This window comes from Doryrhamphus excisus, chromosome 7 (assembly GCF_030265055.1).
Source record: "Doryrhamphus excisus isolate RoL2022-K1 chromosome 7, RoL_Dexc_1.0, whole genome shotgun sequence".
Classification (NCBI taxonomy): Eukaryota; Metazoa; Chordata; class Actinopteri; order Syngnathiformes; family Syngnathidae; genus Doryrhamphus; species Doryrhamphus excisus.
Window position 1 is genome coordinate 4,088,258 of NC_080472.1, and position 14,378 is coordinate 4,102,635.

Consider the following 14,378-nt stretch of genomic DNA (forward strand, 5'->3'; position numbering starts at 1 on the left):
AGAGCAATAATTTTAATTTCCATGAAATGCACTTCATTTGGTTATTTTTATTAGTAATTTTAGACCCTACAAAAACTGCTGTAAAAATATTTAATTAATTTTAATTTTTTGCTAATTTTTTTTTAAACTACCTCTGCTTTTGAATCAAATGTATATAGCTGCTTTCCCTATAGTTGCTCTTGGATTAAAATTGTCACTTTTTTTAACCTACTTGTGCCTTAAAAATGTTTAATTTTTTTAACAAAAACTCACAGTTTAGGACTTTAGTGCCAGATTCCCAAAATATTAATATTTTGTATTTCTCCCCCCCATTTTAAACAGGTCCAAATCTTTAAAAACAAAAAACTGCTTGAAGTGCACATATTGGGTATTAGTTCTAGTTTGGGGTTTCTGAGGTGTCCTGAAGAGACCGGATACTTCTCGGGGAAGGAACTTCTCCTGGACTTGATGACACCATCATTTGCACCACTTGTGACATTTCCACCAGCGTGATAATTACTGTGACGGCTTAGGGCTCTGTCAGATGTGACCCCTGACCCCTGGCAGGATGACTCTAATTACATACTTTTTCTTCACACGCCATCAGCAGCGCTTCCTTGTTACGCAATTCATACAAAAATAATTTGAACTCTTGACTTACTATCACATATTTTATTACAAATATTATTCTATTATATGTATCATATATATTCTACTAATCAAAATAACAATATAACACAAATTTGCCACTTTTTACCAGGCAGATTTCACACGGCTCTGTCATGATTGCCATATGGGCCCAATGAAAAAAATGCATATGCTAGCCACACCCACTTGGCGATTTAAGAGGCACAATTGATTGAAGAAAGTTTCGGAATTAATTAAATGAAATATTTAATAATTCCATAAATAAATCAAAACTGCTGGAGAATCAACACATGAGCAAAAAAAATATATTTGTTGTTTTTGTGTAACATAAATTGCATAAACCGACGCTTGTAACATAAAAAGCTAATCGTGACGTCATATGTCATGACGTCACGATTAGCCACTAGCAGCAGTTGTTTCCAGGTGCCGCTGATGCACTCGTGTCTCTGTCGGCCGCCTGTCACATCCTCACCAGCGGGCAGAAGAGGAGGTCAGCTCAGGTACCACCGAGACACACTCCTTGTTTGATTCTTATTTTATTTATTCGTGTATTTATTTAAAACACGTCAACATGGCGTCGTTGTTGTTTTTTTAATGATTCACAGCTGCTCGACTTTTTAATCAGGCATCCTCGGGACAAAAGGGAGGGAGGGGGGCTTTCGCGTCAAGCTAGCCGTGGCTAGCCGGCGGTGACACCGGACGTATGTGCCAAAGCCAAACATATTTAAACCCTTCGTAAAATCTGTCCAGTCAAATTATCCTGCTTAGCCTATATTAATTCATATTAATTAAAACTGTTGACACCGAGTAAACAGAAGATACTAAAGCAAGCAACTCATGTCAAAATAAGACTAGCAAACATGTTTGGTACCAGTCAAATCAAGGTTCGACATTTCAGGTAAGACATTTATGACTAAATCCACATTGTAATACAACAAATAAAGTGATTTTTCATTGAGTTTAATCTGTTCTATTGTACGCCAACCGTCCAAGTTCTTAAAATGAAACCAGTATCTGCCATGACGCCGTGCTTTTTTTGGTGAAATAAATGTTTAGACGGTGTTAAAATGTTAAAAAGTGAGCGAGTTATACCTTGTGAGCGGGCATCCGCTTGGTTTTATTTTGGAAGTCGTATGCGGAAGTGAGCTGTGTGTGTGAAAGCAGCTTCCTGATCAAACAGCAAGCGAGCGAGACGCCGGCTTTTGTTACAGATGCTTTCTGGGAATCGACTTTTATTATTGCATGACAAAATGTAGATGCCAAAAAGTATTGGATTTAAACGTCAAATATTGATATTGTTGTTAATAAATAGTGTAGAATGCCAAACAATTTTTTTTAAAGCTGCATCATCACAAAATGAGTGTGAAAGTTCCAAAACAAATGTATGTTTGCTGTCTCAGAGCCTAAAAGGGAGACAATGGGAGCCATTATTTGTATAATGTAGGTCATGTTTACCTGGCTGTGGCTCCTCCCACTGCCACTGGAGGCTCTGCTTGCTCTTCATTGATTGGTTGATTGATTTTTGCTTTGCTCTCAGCGCGATTGCTGTCTCATTTCATATCATTTAATTTAAAAATAAGAATATATTTTGTCTACTTAAAAAAAATAAGAATATATATGGTCTACTTTAAAAAAAATATTTTTATATTATATAAAAATATGTTATATTTTTTATATATTTATATATATATATATTAAAATATAATAAAACATATAAATATAATATAATAATATAAATATAATATTTATAATAAAATATACATTTAAATATAGATTTATATATATATAATAATATATATATAAACATATAAAATATTTTTATATAATTTTTATATAATATAAAAATATTTTTTAAAGTAGACCAAATATATTCTTATATTCTATATTATATATATATATATGAATATTTTTTAATGAATAGATTATTTTTATAAAAAATTATCCATTAGCACACAGACGAGGGCCTTCAGTCATGATGGGATTGAGGGCTGCCGTTTGACGCCCCTGCACAACCCAAAAGCTCCATTTTTGAAGGAAAAATCACCCCCAGATGATTTCTTCAGTTAGTTCATTATGAATTCTTTACAATTTAAATATGAAAAGCCGTTGTATATGTAGGAGCAACCGTCATGTTTCTTCCCCTGGGGGGCGGGCGGGCGTTTGCATGGCTGTTGTGGGTGGCACTTTGGGTGTGATGTCTCATTTATCCGGATTGCGGTGGCAGGGTGAGCACGGGGAAATATTTGCGTTTGGTTGTCACGTTCATCTACTTCATTTTTGAAGTAATAACGATTTAGTAATACTAATACATATTAAGTGTACTGCACAACACAGCAGCATCAGAACCTATGTTGTAATGGCGGTAAAGCATTAACAGTGCTGATGAGTTGAATGTAAACAACATAGTAAGTTGATTTGAGCAGATGGCCATGTTGTGGAGTTAAATAAAACCGCATCAGGAGGTTTCCTACAGCCACAGCTGTTTTTTTTTGTAATCTATACTGTACAAACTGAACCCGAGACTGACACCAAATAAACACAACAAATGGAGTCCATGCTTAGAGGCAAAGTCATACATGTTGGCAAGTCTGAGCTAATATTGAAAGTCATCCCTGCCTCTCACGCAACCCCTGCGGGGTTGCGGGTTCCCCGCCCCATTGTTTAAGAAGCACTGTGCCGTTGTGCCCCCTGGGGGGTATTTTGGTTTTGTAGACTATACACCTGTGCACTGTGTAGCAGTTGGTAGCATACTTCTAAGCTAGCGTAAGCGTTGTTTTTATGTGTGCTATCTTGGGAAGGACCTTGAGAAAAAAATGAAACTATATATATATATATATATATATATATACATATATACACACACACACTTGCAGTCAACTCTGTCTTAAACAAGAAGGCAAAGACGTCAGTGTAGTTTTTTCTTTTTGTTTTTGTTTTAATAAACTAGTGTGAACAGGCAGACATTGCACAAGGCATTCGACCTTGGCCGGCCCCCGCTCGTTACAAGCATGTGTCAGGTGACTTGTCAGGTGACGACGTTTGACTTTATACTGGCGTGCTGCCGTCTAAGTCCCATTTATGTAACTGTAAACACACCTTCATTCATTCATTCATTCATTCATTCATTTTCTACCGCTTTTTCCTCACAAGGGTCGCGGGGGGGGGGGTTGCTGGAGCCTATCCCAGCTGTCTTTGGGGCGAGAGGCGGGGTACACCCTGGATGTGGTTGCCAGCCACAGAGATGGCCGAGGGTGGAATTGAACCCTGGTCTCCTAGCTGTGAGGTCTGCGCGCTAACCACTCGACCCCCGTGTAAACACCTTCATTCATTCATTCATTTTCTACCACTTATGTATCCTCACGAGGGTCGCGGGGGTGCTGGAGCCTATCCCAGCTGTCTTTGCGCGAGAGGCGGGGTACACCCTGGACTGGTGGCCAGCCAATCACAGGGCACATATAGACAAACAACCATTCACACTCACATTCATACCTATGGACAATTTGTCTAGCATGTTTTTTGGAATGTTTTTTGGCCGAGGGTGGAATTGAACCCTGGTCTCCTAGCTGTGAGGTCTGCGTGCTAACCACTCGTCCGCCGTGTAAACACACCTAATAGTCCTAATTTGAACACCTAATTTGCGTAACATTCTAAGGTGTTAAACAGTCGGTAAATACGGTAATCCCTCGCCACTTCTTCGCGCTCGCCAGTTTTCTAAATTATTATTTTTATTTTAATTATTATTTTATTGTTAATTATTTTATTATTATTAATTCATTGCTGTTTTGTAGCTAAATATGAACATTAATAGTTTAAAATAGTTTGAAAATGTAACATTTACACGCATAAAAATGTCTAAATGACATAAAATACAAACCAAAGGCATCCAGAAGACTCACGCAAAGATGATATGTAGTATCCTACACAGATCACTAGGGGTCAGTAATGTTACATTGAGGGCATTTATTCTATATTACGTCTTAATTATGCCTTGTGTCTTATTTTCTGTCAAGTCTACCACGTGTATTTGGTAATAGGAGAGTAAAGGTGACTATAGGGGTGTTACATTATGTTTAGTGGGCTCTAATAACGTTAAAAGCCATATTTTGAAGGTCGTAAACGTAACATATAACGGTAATATATGTGAGAGCAGTGTGTATTGAGGAGCATTTTGTTTTCCTTTATTTCCTACATTGGGTAATAGGAGTGTAAGGTGACTATAGGGGTGTTAGTTCATATCTAGAGGGCTCTAATGGTGTTAAAAAGCATATTTAGAAGGTCGTAGACAGGAAGAGTTGTACTGAGCAGAAATACACACGTCTGGAGCCAATTAACAGTGATAAACAAGGGATTACTAATGTGGATGGAAATAATCTGTTCCCGGGTCAACCTGCGGCCATCATGCTACAGTTTATTACGTGTACAGGTAATGTTTGCATGCATTTTCTTCAATTTTTTTTGTGTACCTTGTGTCTGACAGCTCGCTGCAACCGAGAGACCTCACCTGCGTCGGTCTCGACTTGCTGCCAACATGTCCGCCAACGGCGGCCCCGCCCCTCCCATTGAGAGCGTGCAACTCAAGAAGGAGATCTCGCTGCTCAATGGCGTCAGCCTCATCGTCGGCAACATGATCGGCTCGGGCATCTTCGTCTCGCCCAAAGGCGTCCTCATCTACAGCGCCTCCTACGGGCTGTCGCTGGTCATCTGGGCCATCGGCGGGGTCTTCTCCGTGGTGGGCGCCCTCTGCTATGCCGAGCTGGGCACCACCATCACCAAGTCGGGGGCGTCGTACGCGTACATCCTGGAGTCCTTCGGGGGCTTCATCGCCTTCATCCGCCTGTGGACGTCCCTGCTGATCATCGAGCCCACCAGCCAGGCCGTCATCGCCATCACCTTCGCCAACTACCTGGTGCAGCCGCTCTTCCCCACCTGCGAGCCCCCCTACGTGGCGTCCCGGCTCATCGCCGCCGCCTGCATCTGTAAGTCGCCCCCGCTTCTCCCGCCGTGGACGTGGACGTTCATCTCCCGAGGTGTTTCCTCTCCTCAGGCCTGCTCACCTTCATCAACTCCGCCTACGTCAAGTGGGGCACACGCGTGCAGGATGTCTTCACCTACGCCAAGGTGGCCGCCCTCCTCCTCATCATCGTCACAGGCGTCGTCAAGCTGTGCCAAGGCGAGATCTATCTATCTATCCATCCATCTATCCATCCATCTATCCCGCTCTCTCTCTCTCGCCATCCCGCTCTCTCTCTCTCGCCATCCCGCTCTCTCTCTCTCGTTCTCTCTCTCGCCATCCCGCTCTCTCTCTCTCCATCCCGCTCTCTCTCTCTCCATCCCGCTCTCTCTCTCTCCATCCCGCTCTCTCTCTCTCTCTCTCTCCATCCCGCTCTCGCTCTCTCTCTCCATCCCGCTCTCGCTCTCTCTCTCCATCCCGCTCTCGCTCTCTCTCTCCATCCCGCTCTCGCTCTCTCTCCATCCCGCTCTCTCTCTCTCTCTCCATCCTGCTCTCTCTCTCGCTCTTTCTCTCTCTCCATCCCGCTCTCTCTCTCTCTTTCTCTCTCTCCATCCCTCTTTCTCTCCATCCCGCTCTCGCTCTCTCTCTCTCTCTCTCTCGCCATCCCGCTCTCTCTCTCTCTCTCCATCCCGCTCTCTCTCTCTCTCCATCCCGCTCTCTCTCTCTCCATCCCGCTCTCTCTCTCTCTCCATCCCGCTCTCTCTCTCTCCATCCCGCTCTCTCTCTCTCCATCCCGCTCTCTCTCTCTCCATCCCGCTCTCTCTCTCTCCATCCCGCTCTCTCTCTCTCCATCCCGCTCTCTGTCGCTCTCTCTCGCCATCCCGCTCTCTCTGTCTCTCTCTCGCCATCCCGCTCTCTCTGTCTCTCTCTCGCCATCCCGCTCTCTCTGTCTCTCTCTCGCCATCCCGCTCTCTCTCGCTCTCTCTCTTGCCATCCCGCTCTCTCTCGCCATCCCGCTCTCTCTCTCTCGCCATCCCGCTCTCTCTCGCTCTCTCTCTCGCCATCCCGCTCTTTCTCTCTCTCTCTCTCTCTCTCTCTCTCTCTCTCTCTCTCTCTCTCTCCATCCCTCTCTCTCTCTCTCTCTCTCGCTCTCTCTCCAGCTCTAGCTCTATCTATCTCTATCTAATAGCGCCACCTATGGGGGCAGACTAAGAATAGCGTTGTATAGTAATGGCGTTGAATTGCGTCTCTGCCACAGGTTACACCACCAACTTCGACTCGTCCTTCCAGGGTTCGTCCACAGACGCCGGCAACATCGCTCTGGCGCTCTACTCGGCGCTCTTCTCCTACTCGGGCTGGGACACGCTCAACTTTGTCACCGAGGAGATCAAAAACCCAGAAAGGTTCTTCTTTTGCGGCGTCCTCTGCTCGGATGATTGTCTCACACCTTGTGGTCGTTCCCGCAGGAACCTGCCTTTGGCCATCGCCATCTCCATGCCCGTCGTCACCGTCATCTACATCCTGACCAACGTGGCCTACTACGCCGTGCTGGACATGAGCGCCATACTGGCCAGCGACGCCGTGGCCGTGGTGAGGGGACACGGCTCCTTACAGGAAGTTTGCATTCTCGCTACGCTCTGGTGGCTAATTGCTGCGTCCTGTGTAGACATTTGCGGACCACGCGCTGGGCGTGATGAGCTGGATCATCCCCATCGCCGTGGCGCTGTCCTGCTACGGCGGCCTCAACGCCTCCATCATCGCAGCGTCCAGGTAGAAGAGCACAGCGTCCACACTTGCGGACACGTGTCACTTCCTCCTTTGTCGTGTGCAGGCTGTTCTTTGTGGGTTCACGCGAGGGTCACCTTCCGGACGCCCTGTCGATGATCCACATGCGGAGATTCACGCCCATCCCTGCTCTCATCTTTAACGTAGGAACACAACCCGGCTTCTTTTTCTTCGTTTAGCGAAGAAGCAACGACTACAACGACCTAGCGTGACCTTGTCTTGCGTCCAGTGCGTGATGGCGCTCATCTACCTGACCGTGGAGGACGTCTTCCAGCTCATCAACTACTACAGCTTCAGCTACTGGTTCTTCATGGGCCTGTCCATCGCGGGACAAATATACCTCCGCTGGAAGGAGCCCGACCGCCACCGGCCCCTCAAAGTAAGCCCAGTTCTCCTGGTGGAGCTTTTCTAGTCCGCACTCGAACCGTCACATTTCTCACCCAATCAACCTTTTAAAGGTTAATTTAAGCAACTGGTTTTGGATTAGGTTACAGTCCAACAAGCTTCAGATTGTTTAGGTCATGTTAAATGTTAAATCAGTGCAGGTTTCTAGTCCGCGCTCTCGCCGTTGCAAATTCTCCATCAACTTCCATTTTTAGATCTACTTTAAGGGATAAAAGTATCGATCAAAGCAAAAACCCACATTGGTTTTCAATGATGTTAGAGTCCAAAAAGCCCCGAGATCAGTACTTGTTTCTCATCAGCGCTCGAGCCATCACAGTTCTCATCTGTCACTCCACTTCAACACTCGGGGAATTATTGTTTTGTCAAACAAGAACTCAGTTGGTTTTGAATTATTTTAAAGTTCGAAAGACCCTGGATCGTCAAATCGGTTCATGTTTCTAGTCGGCGCTCTAGCCGTCACAATTCTCAGTCAACTTCAAATTTTATATGAGAGACAAAGCAAGAACCCAGTTGGTTTCGAATTATTTTAAAGTTCGAAAGACCCTGGATTGTTGAAGTCGTATGTCAAATCGGTTCATGTTTCTAGTCGGCGCTCTAGCCGTCACAATTCTCAGTCAACTTCAAATTTTATATGAGGGACAAAGCAAGAATCCAGTTGGTTTTGATTGATATTACAGTCTAAGAAGCCCCGGGTCATTAAGATCATATGCCGAATCAGTCCGTGTATCTAGTTGGCACTCTAGCCGTCACAATTCTTAAACAACTTAAATTTTAAATCTACTTCAACTTGACAAGATGTTGAGGTCAGATGTCAGATCAGTCCATGTTTCTAGTCGGCGCTCGAGCCGTCAGTTTTCATCTCAATCGATTTCGAAATTGAGGGATTCTTTTTCAGTCAAGTCAACCAAGAACCCAGTTGGTTTTGAATGATGTTGCAGTCCAAGAGGCTCGAGGTTGTTGAGGTCAGATCAGTTCATGTTTCTAGTCGGCGCTCGAGCCGTCAGTTTTCATCTCAATCGATGTCAAAATTGAGGGATTCTTTTTCAGTCAAGGCAACCAAGAACCCAGTTGGATGTCAGATCAGTTCATGTTTCTAGTCGGCGCTCGAGCCGTCAGTTTTCATCTCAATCGATGTCAAAAATTGAGGCATTCTTTTTCAGTCAAGGCAACCAAGAACCCAGTTGGTTTTGAATGATGTTGCAGTCCAAGAGGCTCCAGGTTGTTGAGGTCAGATCAGTTCATGTTTCTAGTCGGCACTCGAGCCGTCAGTTTTCATCTCAATCGATGTCAAAAATTGAGGGATTCTTTTTCAACCAAGAACCCAGTTGGTTTTGAATGATGTTGCAGTCCAAGAGGCTCCAGATTGTTGAGGTGAGATGTCAGATCAGTTCATGTTTCTAGTCGCCGCTCGAGCCGTCACTTTTCATCTCAATCGATGTCAAAATTGAGGGATTCTTTTTCAATCAAGGCAACCAAGAACCCAGTTGGATGTCAGATCAGTTCATGTTTCTAGTCGGCGCTCGAGCCGTCAGTTTTCTACTCAATCGATGTCAAAATTGAGGGATTCTTTTTCAACCAAGAACCGAGTTGGTTTTGAATGATGTTGCAGTCCAAGAGGCTCCAGGTTGTTGAGGTCAGAGGTCAAATCGGTCATATTTCTAGTCCACGCTCGAGCCCTTTCACATGTGATTGTTGTCTGTCTGTGATTACTAGTCCAGATTGCAATGGTGTGTGTGTGTGTGTGTTGCACAGCTGAGTCTGTTCTACCCGTTGGTGTTCTGCCTGTGCGCCGTGTTCCTGGTGGCCGTACCGCTCTACAGCGACACCCTCACCTCTCTGATCGGAATAGCCATCGCCATGTCGGGGGTACCCGTCTACTTACTCGGGGTCTACCTTCCCGAGTCCAAGCGCCCGTCCATCGTCACCAAAGTGTTACGTGAGTTTTTTTTTTTTCCACTCTTCACTTTTAGACATAAAAGTAGTTACCGACTTTAGACATCATTGTTTGTTTTTTTCTTCTGCAGGTTCTCTGACCCACTTGACTCAGTACACGTGCTTCTGTGTGCTCACGGAGATGGACAAGAGTGAGTAGCATCCCTAAGAGACTCAGCTACAAGACGGGTAAAAAAAAAAAAAAAGTGTTATTGACATCAGCTGACTCGTGCAACAGCTGGTTCTGCACTTCTTTACACTCTGGAATCGAGCAGGAAGCGGTGCACTTGCACGTCTCTTAACTTATTCCTTTTCTGTACACTGATTACCTCCGACACCGATGACTTGCCTTGTGACTTATGCAGGTTTTTACCGCCTTTTCCTACAGTGCTGTACTCGCTTTTTTTTTTTGTCACTACACAGTATGCATCCGAGGTACTTGAACGTTTCAGTGATGCTGCTTTGGATCACCCAGGCAGTACTTTACTATTATAACTATCAATGTTATTGATCAGTCGTCCCGGCTGATTTATCTGCAGGGTTTTATCTTTTTAATTCATTTCGTTAAGAGTCCATCCACAGAAAACCTTTTAGCCACGCTAACGAGGACCTGCAGTATTTCAGAGTGATTATTCATAAGAATATTTATAATTACCATATGCATTAAAGATGACTTATCTTATTTACATGTCTCATTGTTCATGGGGTTTCCAGCCCCTGGTTTTAAGATACATGCCACACAAAGGCTTCTTTTACATTTATTTCAGTTTTTATACACATCTACATATTTACAAAAAATAGCCAACATATATCATAAAGAACTTCAAAGAAAACGTTGTCAACCCAAAACTGGCGGCCCCCACGACAATCACACACAGTCACGTGACTCAAAGACCACAAAACATTCTAACAACTCACGCAAAGGAATACAAAAAGCATACAAGGCCTATCACGCTATCTGCAACACGTCTAACACACACACACACACACACACACACACACACACACACACACACACACACACACACACACACACACACACACACACACACACACACACACACACACACACACACACACACACCGCTTGTTTAAAAAAATAGAAATGGCGTCCATTCTGTGTGGCCTGTCTGCAGCCTGAAGACCTTCTCACTTTCGCTTTGTGGGGGGGAATGCTTGTTAGCTTGACTGCAGGAACGTGAATGATTGCATCATGGCACATAGTGTGTGTGTGTGTGTGTGTGTGAGAGAGACGTGCCACCAGAAGCGAGAGAAGGTCCTCACGGCTCGCCTGCACACAGGTCACAAGAAGGCGACGGTCACGCGGGGAATCAATTGGAATCGTATTTGCTCCCGTCCGCGTCGTCGTCGTCCTCATTATCGTCGTGGCAACCCAGCTCGTGCAGCACCTCCCTCTGGTAGCGCTGCCAGCTCCTGCGGCTGTACGAGTGCTCCTCCTCCCAGGAACCTGCAACGTCAACGTCATTTCTCCCGTTAACGTCCTTCCTCAATTAACCGCAGTGTCTCCGCTTGCATGGTCTACAGAGGCAATGACAGTGTAGCTGTGGCTGTAGGCAACCTCCTGGGGCAGTTTTTTTTTGTTTTAATGTGTTTTACTTTACACATTTGAGGTGATGAGAATCAGAGCTATGAAGCTAGCAACCATTTATGGTTTAGGTGACGCCACTACAGCATTTTTTTTTCACTTGAATGACAGGTCAAAGGTAACATCAGGCTTTATGATGGCAGCCGTTTGACCCACGTATTCACAAGGATGCAGGGGGGGGGGGGGGCATTTACGGTCACCACCTCGTATGGTGAATATTTTCAATATTAATAAATGGGAACGCGGCACGGTGGTCGAGTGGTTAGCGCGCAGACCTCACAGCTAGGAGGACCAGGGTTCGACTCCACCCTCTGTCATCTCTGTGTGGAGTTTACATGTTCTCCCCCGTGCATGCGTGGGTTTTTTTCCGGGTACTCCGGTTTCCTCCCACATTCCAAAAAACATGCTAGGTTAATTAGCAACTCCAAATTGTCCATAGGTATGAATGTGAGTGTGAATGGTTGTTTGTCTATATGTGCCCTGTGATTGGCTGGCTCGCCCGAAGACAGCTGGGATAGGCTCCAGCACCCCCCCCCCCCCCCGCGACCCTTGTGAGGAAAAAGCGGTAGAAAAATGAATGAATAAACGGGAACAATTTTGTCCAGCATAGAAAGAATTTCTAGTTTTAACATTAGAGCCCTTCAGACATAAAATAACACCCCTATAGTCATCCGTACACTCCCATTATTCTTTGTTTACATACCATGTGAAACGTAATATAGTCTGATGTCATGTCTCATAACATTCCTCATGGCTAATATACAATATAAGATCTCGCGAGATTAAAAATATTTTCCATTGTACTTTTCTTCGTGCACTCAAAGTATCTTGTACCCAAGTAGATGTAATGCTCAAAATACGACATACCGCCGAAGCGTTCCTCTCTGTCGCTGTCGTCGTCGCTGTCATCATCGCTCTCCTCGTCGGGGTAGTCGTTCCTCCAGTTGCCTTCCTCATTCCCATCATCCTCATCTTCATACACCTCCTCCTCTTGAGTCACCAGGTCGGGCACCTAGACGAGAACATCCCAATGATGACCAAGAAAACCTTCAATCGACCCCCCCCCCACCCCTCAGCGCTAGCGTCGCCGTCAGCCAATCACGCACTCACATGTCAGCACTCATTCATCTTGGCCTGCATCCCATCCATCCACACACACCAGTTCTCCCTCGTCGGCGTAGGCGCTGACGGACAGGATGTCCTGGATCCACCCGGGCGTGACCATTTCCTGGTAGTAAAGGTCGTACACGTAGTCTTCCTCCTGGTCTGGGCGTTCTTCTGCCACCGCCGCCGCCGTGTCGGCGGAGATGCTGAGACGCTCTCGCAGCATCTTTGTGTTGTTGCAGAGAATCACGTCAGGGTCTTGGGACTGCGTCTGCAATAAAATAGGAACCACGGAACTTCGTTGTTGTTTTGATGTTCAATCCAACGAGCGTGTCCTCACCTTGCCGAGAGCTTTGTCCTGATCCGGTAGATCCTCATGTACCAGATCAACCACCTGGATTTCCCCCACACCTAAACACTTGTCCCGTTTCTCGCCGCCGCCGTCCACACCGTCGCCAGTCTGGTGGCTACGGGGCTGCGCCGGGAGCGACAAACCGGCACGGTGGCTGGAGAGTATTCTGTAGCGTTCCTCCCGGCGAAGGCCGCACTTGGCGCTCCGCAGGTCGCCGAATATACGCTGGGAACTGTTGGCGGAGGGGCGCAGGGCGTGGGCCATGCGGGGACGGGACAGCGCCTGCCGGACCTGCGTCTGGACCGGAGCATCCTGGTGAGGACGCATTATTCGTGTTTTATTGACATGTTGATTGACATGCTGCATTACAGGTTGTTTACTGGTGGACATGGGAACCTAGCAAGGTATGTGATACAAGTACACACAATATAAACCATATTTCTTTCATTTGTAGCCTCCATTTTGAATATTACAGGTTGTTTACTAGTGGACATGGGACAATACCAAGGTATGCGATACAAGTACACGCAATATAAACCATATTTCTTTCATTTGTAGCCTCCATTTTGAATATTACAGGTTGTTTACTGGTGGACATGGGACAATACCAAGGTATGTGATACAAGTACACGCAATATAAACCATATTTCCTTCATTTTTAGCCTCCATTCTGAATATTACAGGTTGTTTACTAGTGGACATGGGACAATACCAAGGTATGCGATACAAGTACACGCAATATAAACCATATTTCCTTCATTTTTAGCCTCCATTCTGAATATTACAGGTTGTTTACTGGTGGACATGGGACAATACCAAGCTATGTAAGCTTGCAAAACAATATAAATCAACATAATATCGATTATGGTTTAACATATTGTTATGGACGCAGGGTCAAGGGTCAATCTGTGATGAGATTGGATGTATTTTTTAGTATTGAGTGGTATGTTTAAAATCAAGATATATTCACGTAATATAAGAAAAAGGCGAAGTCTTTGAGGAGTCTTCAAACGCATCATGAGCGATCAAACGATGACGCAATTCCAAAGTGACGTTTAGCGTGGCTTCCCGTCTAGCCGCTACATGCTAAGCTAACAACAGTTAGCAATTCAGTGGCCCTTACTTTAAAAAGAACTCAAGATACATTAACGCTTTATATCAAGCATATAATGGCGGACATAATTACGTCAAATTGATTAGCACAGCGGCGCGTTAACGTCCCCCCCGTCACGTCTAACGTGTTGACGTTCGCCGGAGCGAGCACGGCGACACCGAGGCTTCAGCCGCGGCCTACCTCACGTTTACCTGTGTCGCCACCGTGGCCACGAGTTTGAACACCGACTTCTCCACCTCCGCCTCGCCGGGCTCCGGTGCCGCCTCGCTGGGGACCTGAGACGTTTCCGCCGGTCGGATACGCTTGCAGGCCAGCAGCAAGGCATCCGCGGGGTCGGTGCCCCGCTTTCTCTTGACGCGCAGAATAGTCGCGTTGGGCTCCATGTTGGCTCGCCTTGTGTGTGTGACTGTCGGTTTGCTGCTGACGTGCACGAGCCGCGTTGTGACGACGAGAGCGCGCCAAGACAAAACAGCTCGACTGACCAATCACAGTAGGGATGACG

General features: G+C 45.7%; 2 protein-coding genes across 3 annotated transcripts; one reads left to right on the forward strand and one right to left on the reverse strand.

Moving 5' to 3' along the window:
• Positions 1–1,011: 1,011 nt before the first annotated feature.
• Positions 1,012–10,786, forward strand: slc7a6 (solute carrier family 7 member 6). 2 transcript variants are annotated; one of them, XM_058078853.1, is made up of 10 exons: positions 1,012–1,127; positions 5,105–5,603; positions 5,672–5,797; positions 6,837–6,981; positions 7,045–7,168; positions 7,245–7,348; positions 7,410–7,506; positions 7,593–7,742; positions 9,521–9,704; positions 9,793–10,786. In XM_058078853.1, exons 2-10 carry the CDS (start codon positions 5,156–5,158, stop codon positions 9,858–9,860), a joined length of 1,446 nt encoding a protein of 481 aa, XP_057934836.1. In that variant the 5' UTR covers positions 1,012–1,127; positions 5,105–5,155; the 3' UTR covers positions 9,861–10,786. The 2 variants fall into 2 exon arrangements, with proteins under 2 accessions (XP_057934836.1, XP_057934837.1); XM_058078854.1 differs by lacking the exon at positions 1,012–1,127 and adding an exon at positions 1,331–1,525.
• Positions 10,446–14,312, reverse strand: slc7a6os (solute carrier family 7 member 6 opposite strand). Its single transcript, XM_058078867.1, has 5 exons — positions 14,068–14,312; positions 12,751–13,074; positions 12,466–12,681; positions 12,174–12,318; positions 10,446–11,168 (listed from the first exon to the last, which is right to left on the reverse strand). The coding sequence occupies exons 1-5, from the start codon at positions 14,257–14,259 to the stop codon at positions 11,032–11,034; spliced, it is 1,014 nt and encodes a 337-aa protein (XP_057934850.1). The 5' UTR covers positions 14,260–14,312; the 3' UTR covers positions 10,446–11,031.
• Between the last annotated feature and the right edge of the window lie 66 nt (positions 14,313–14,378).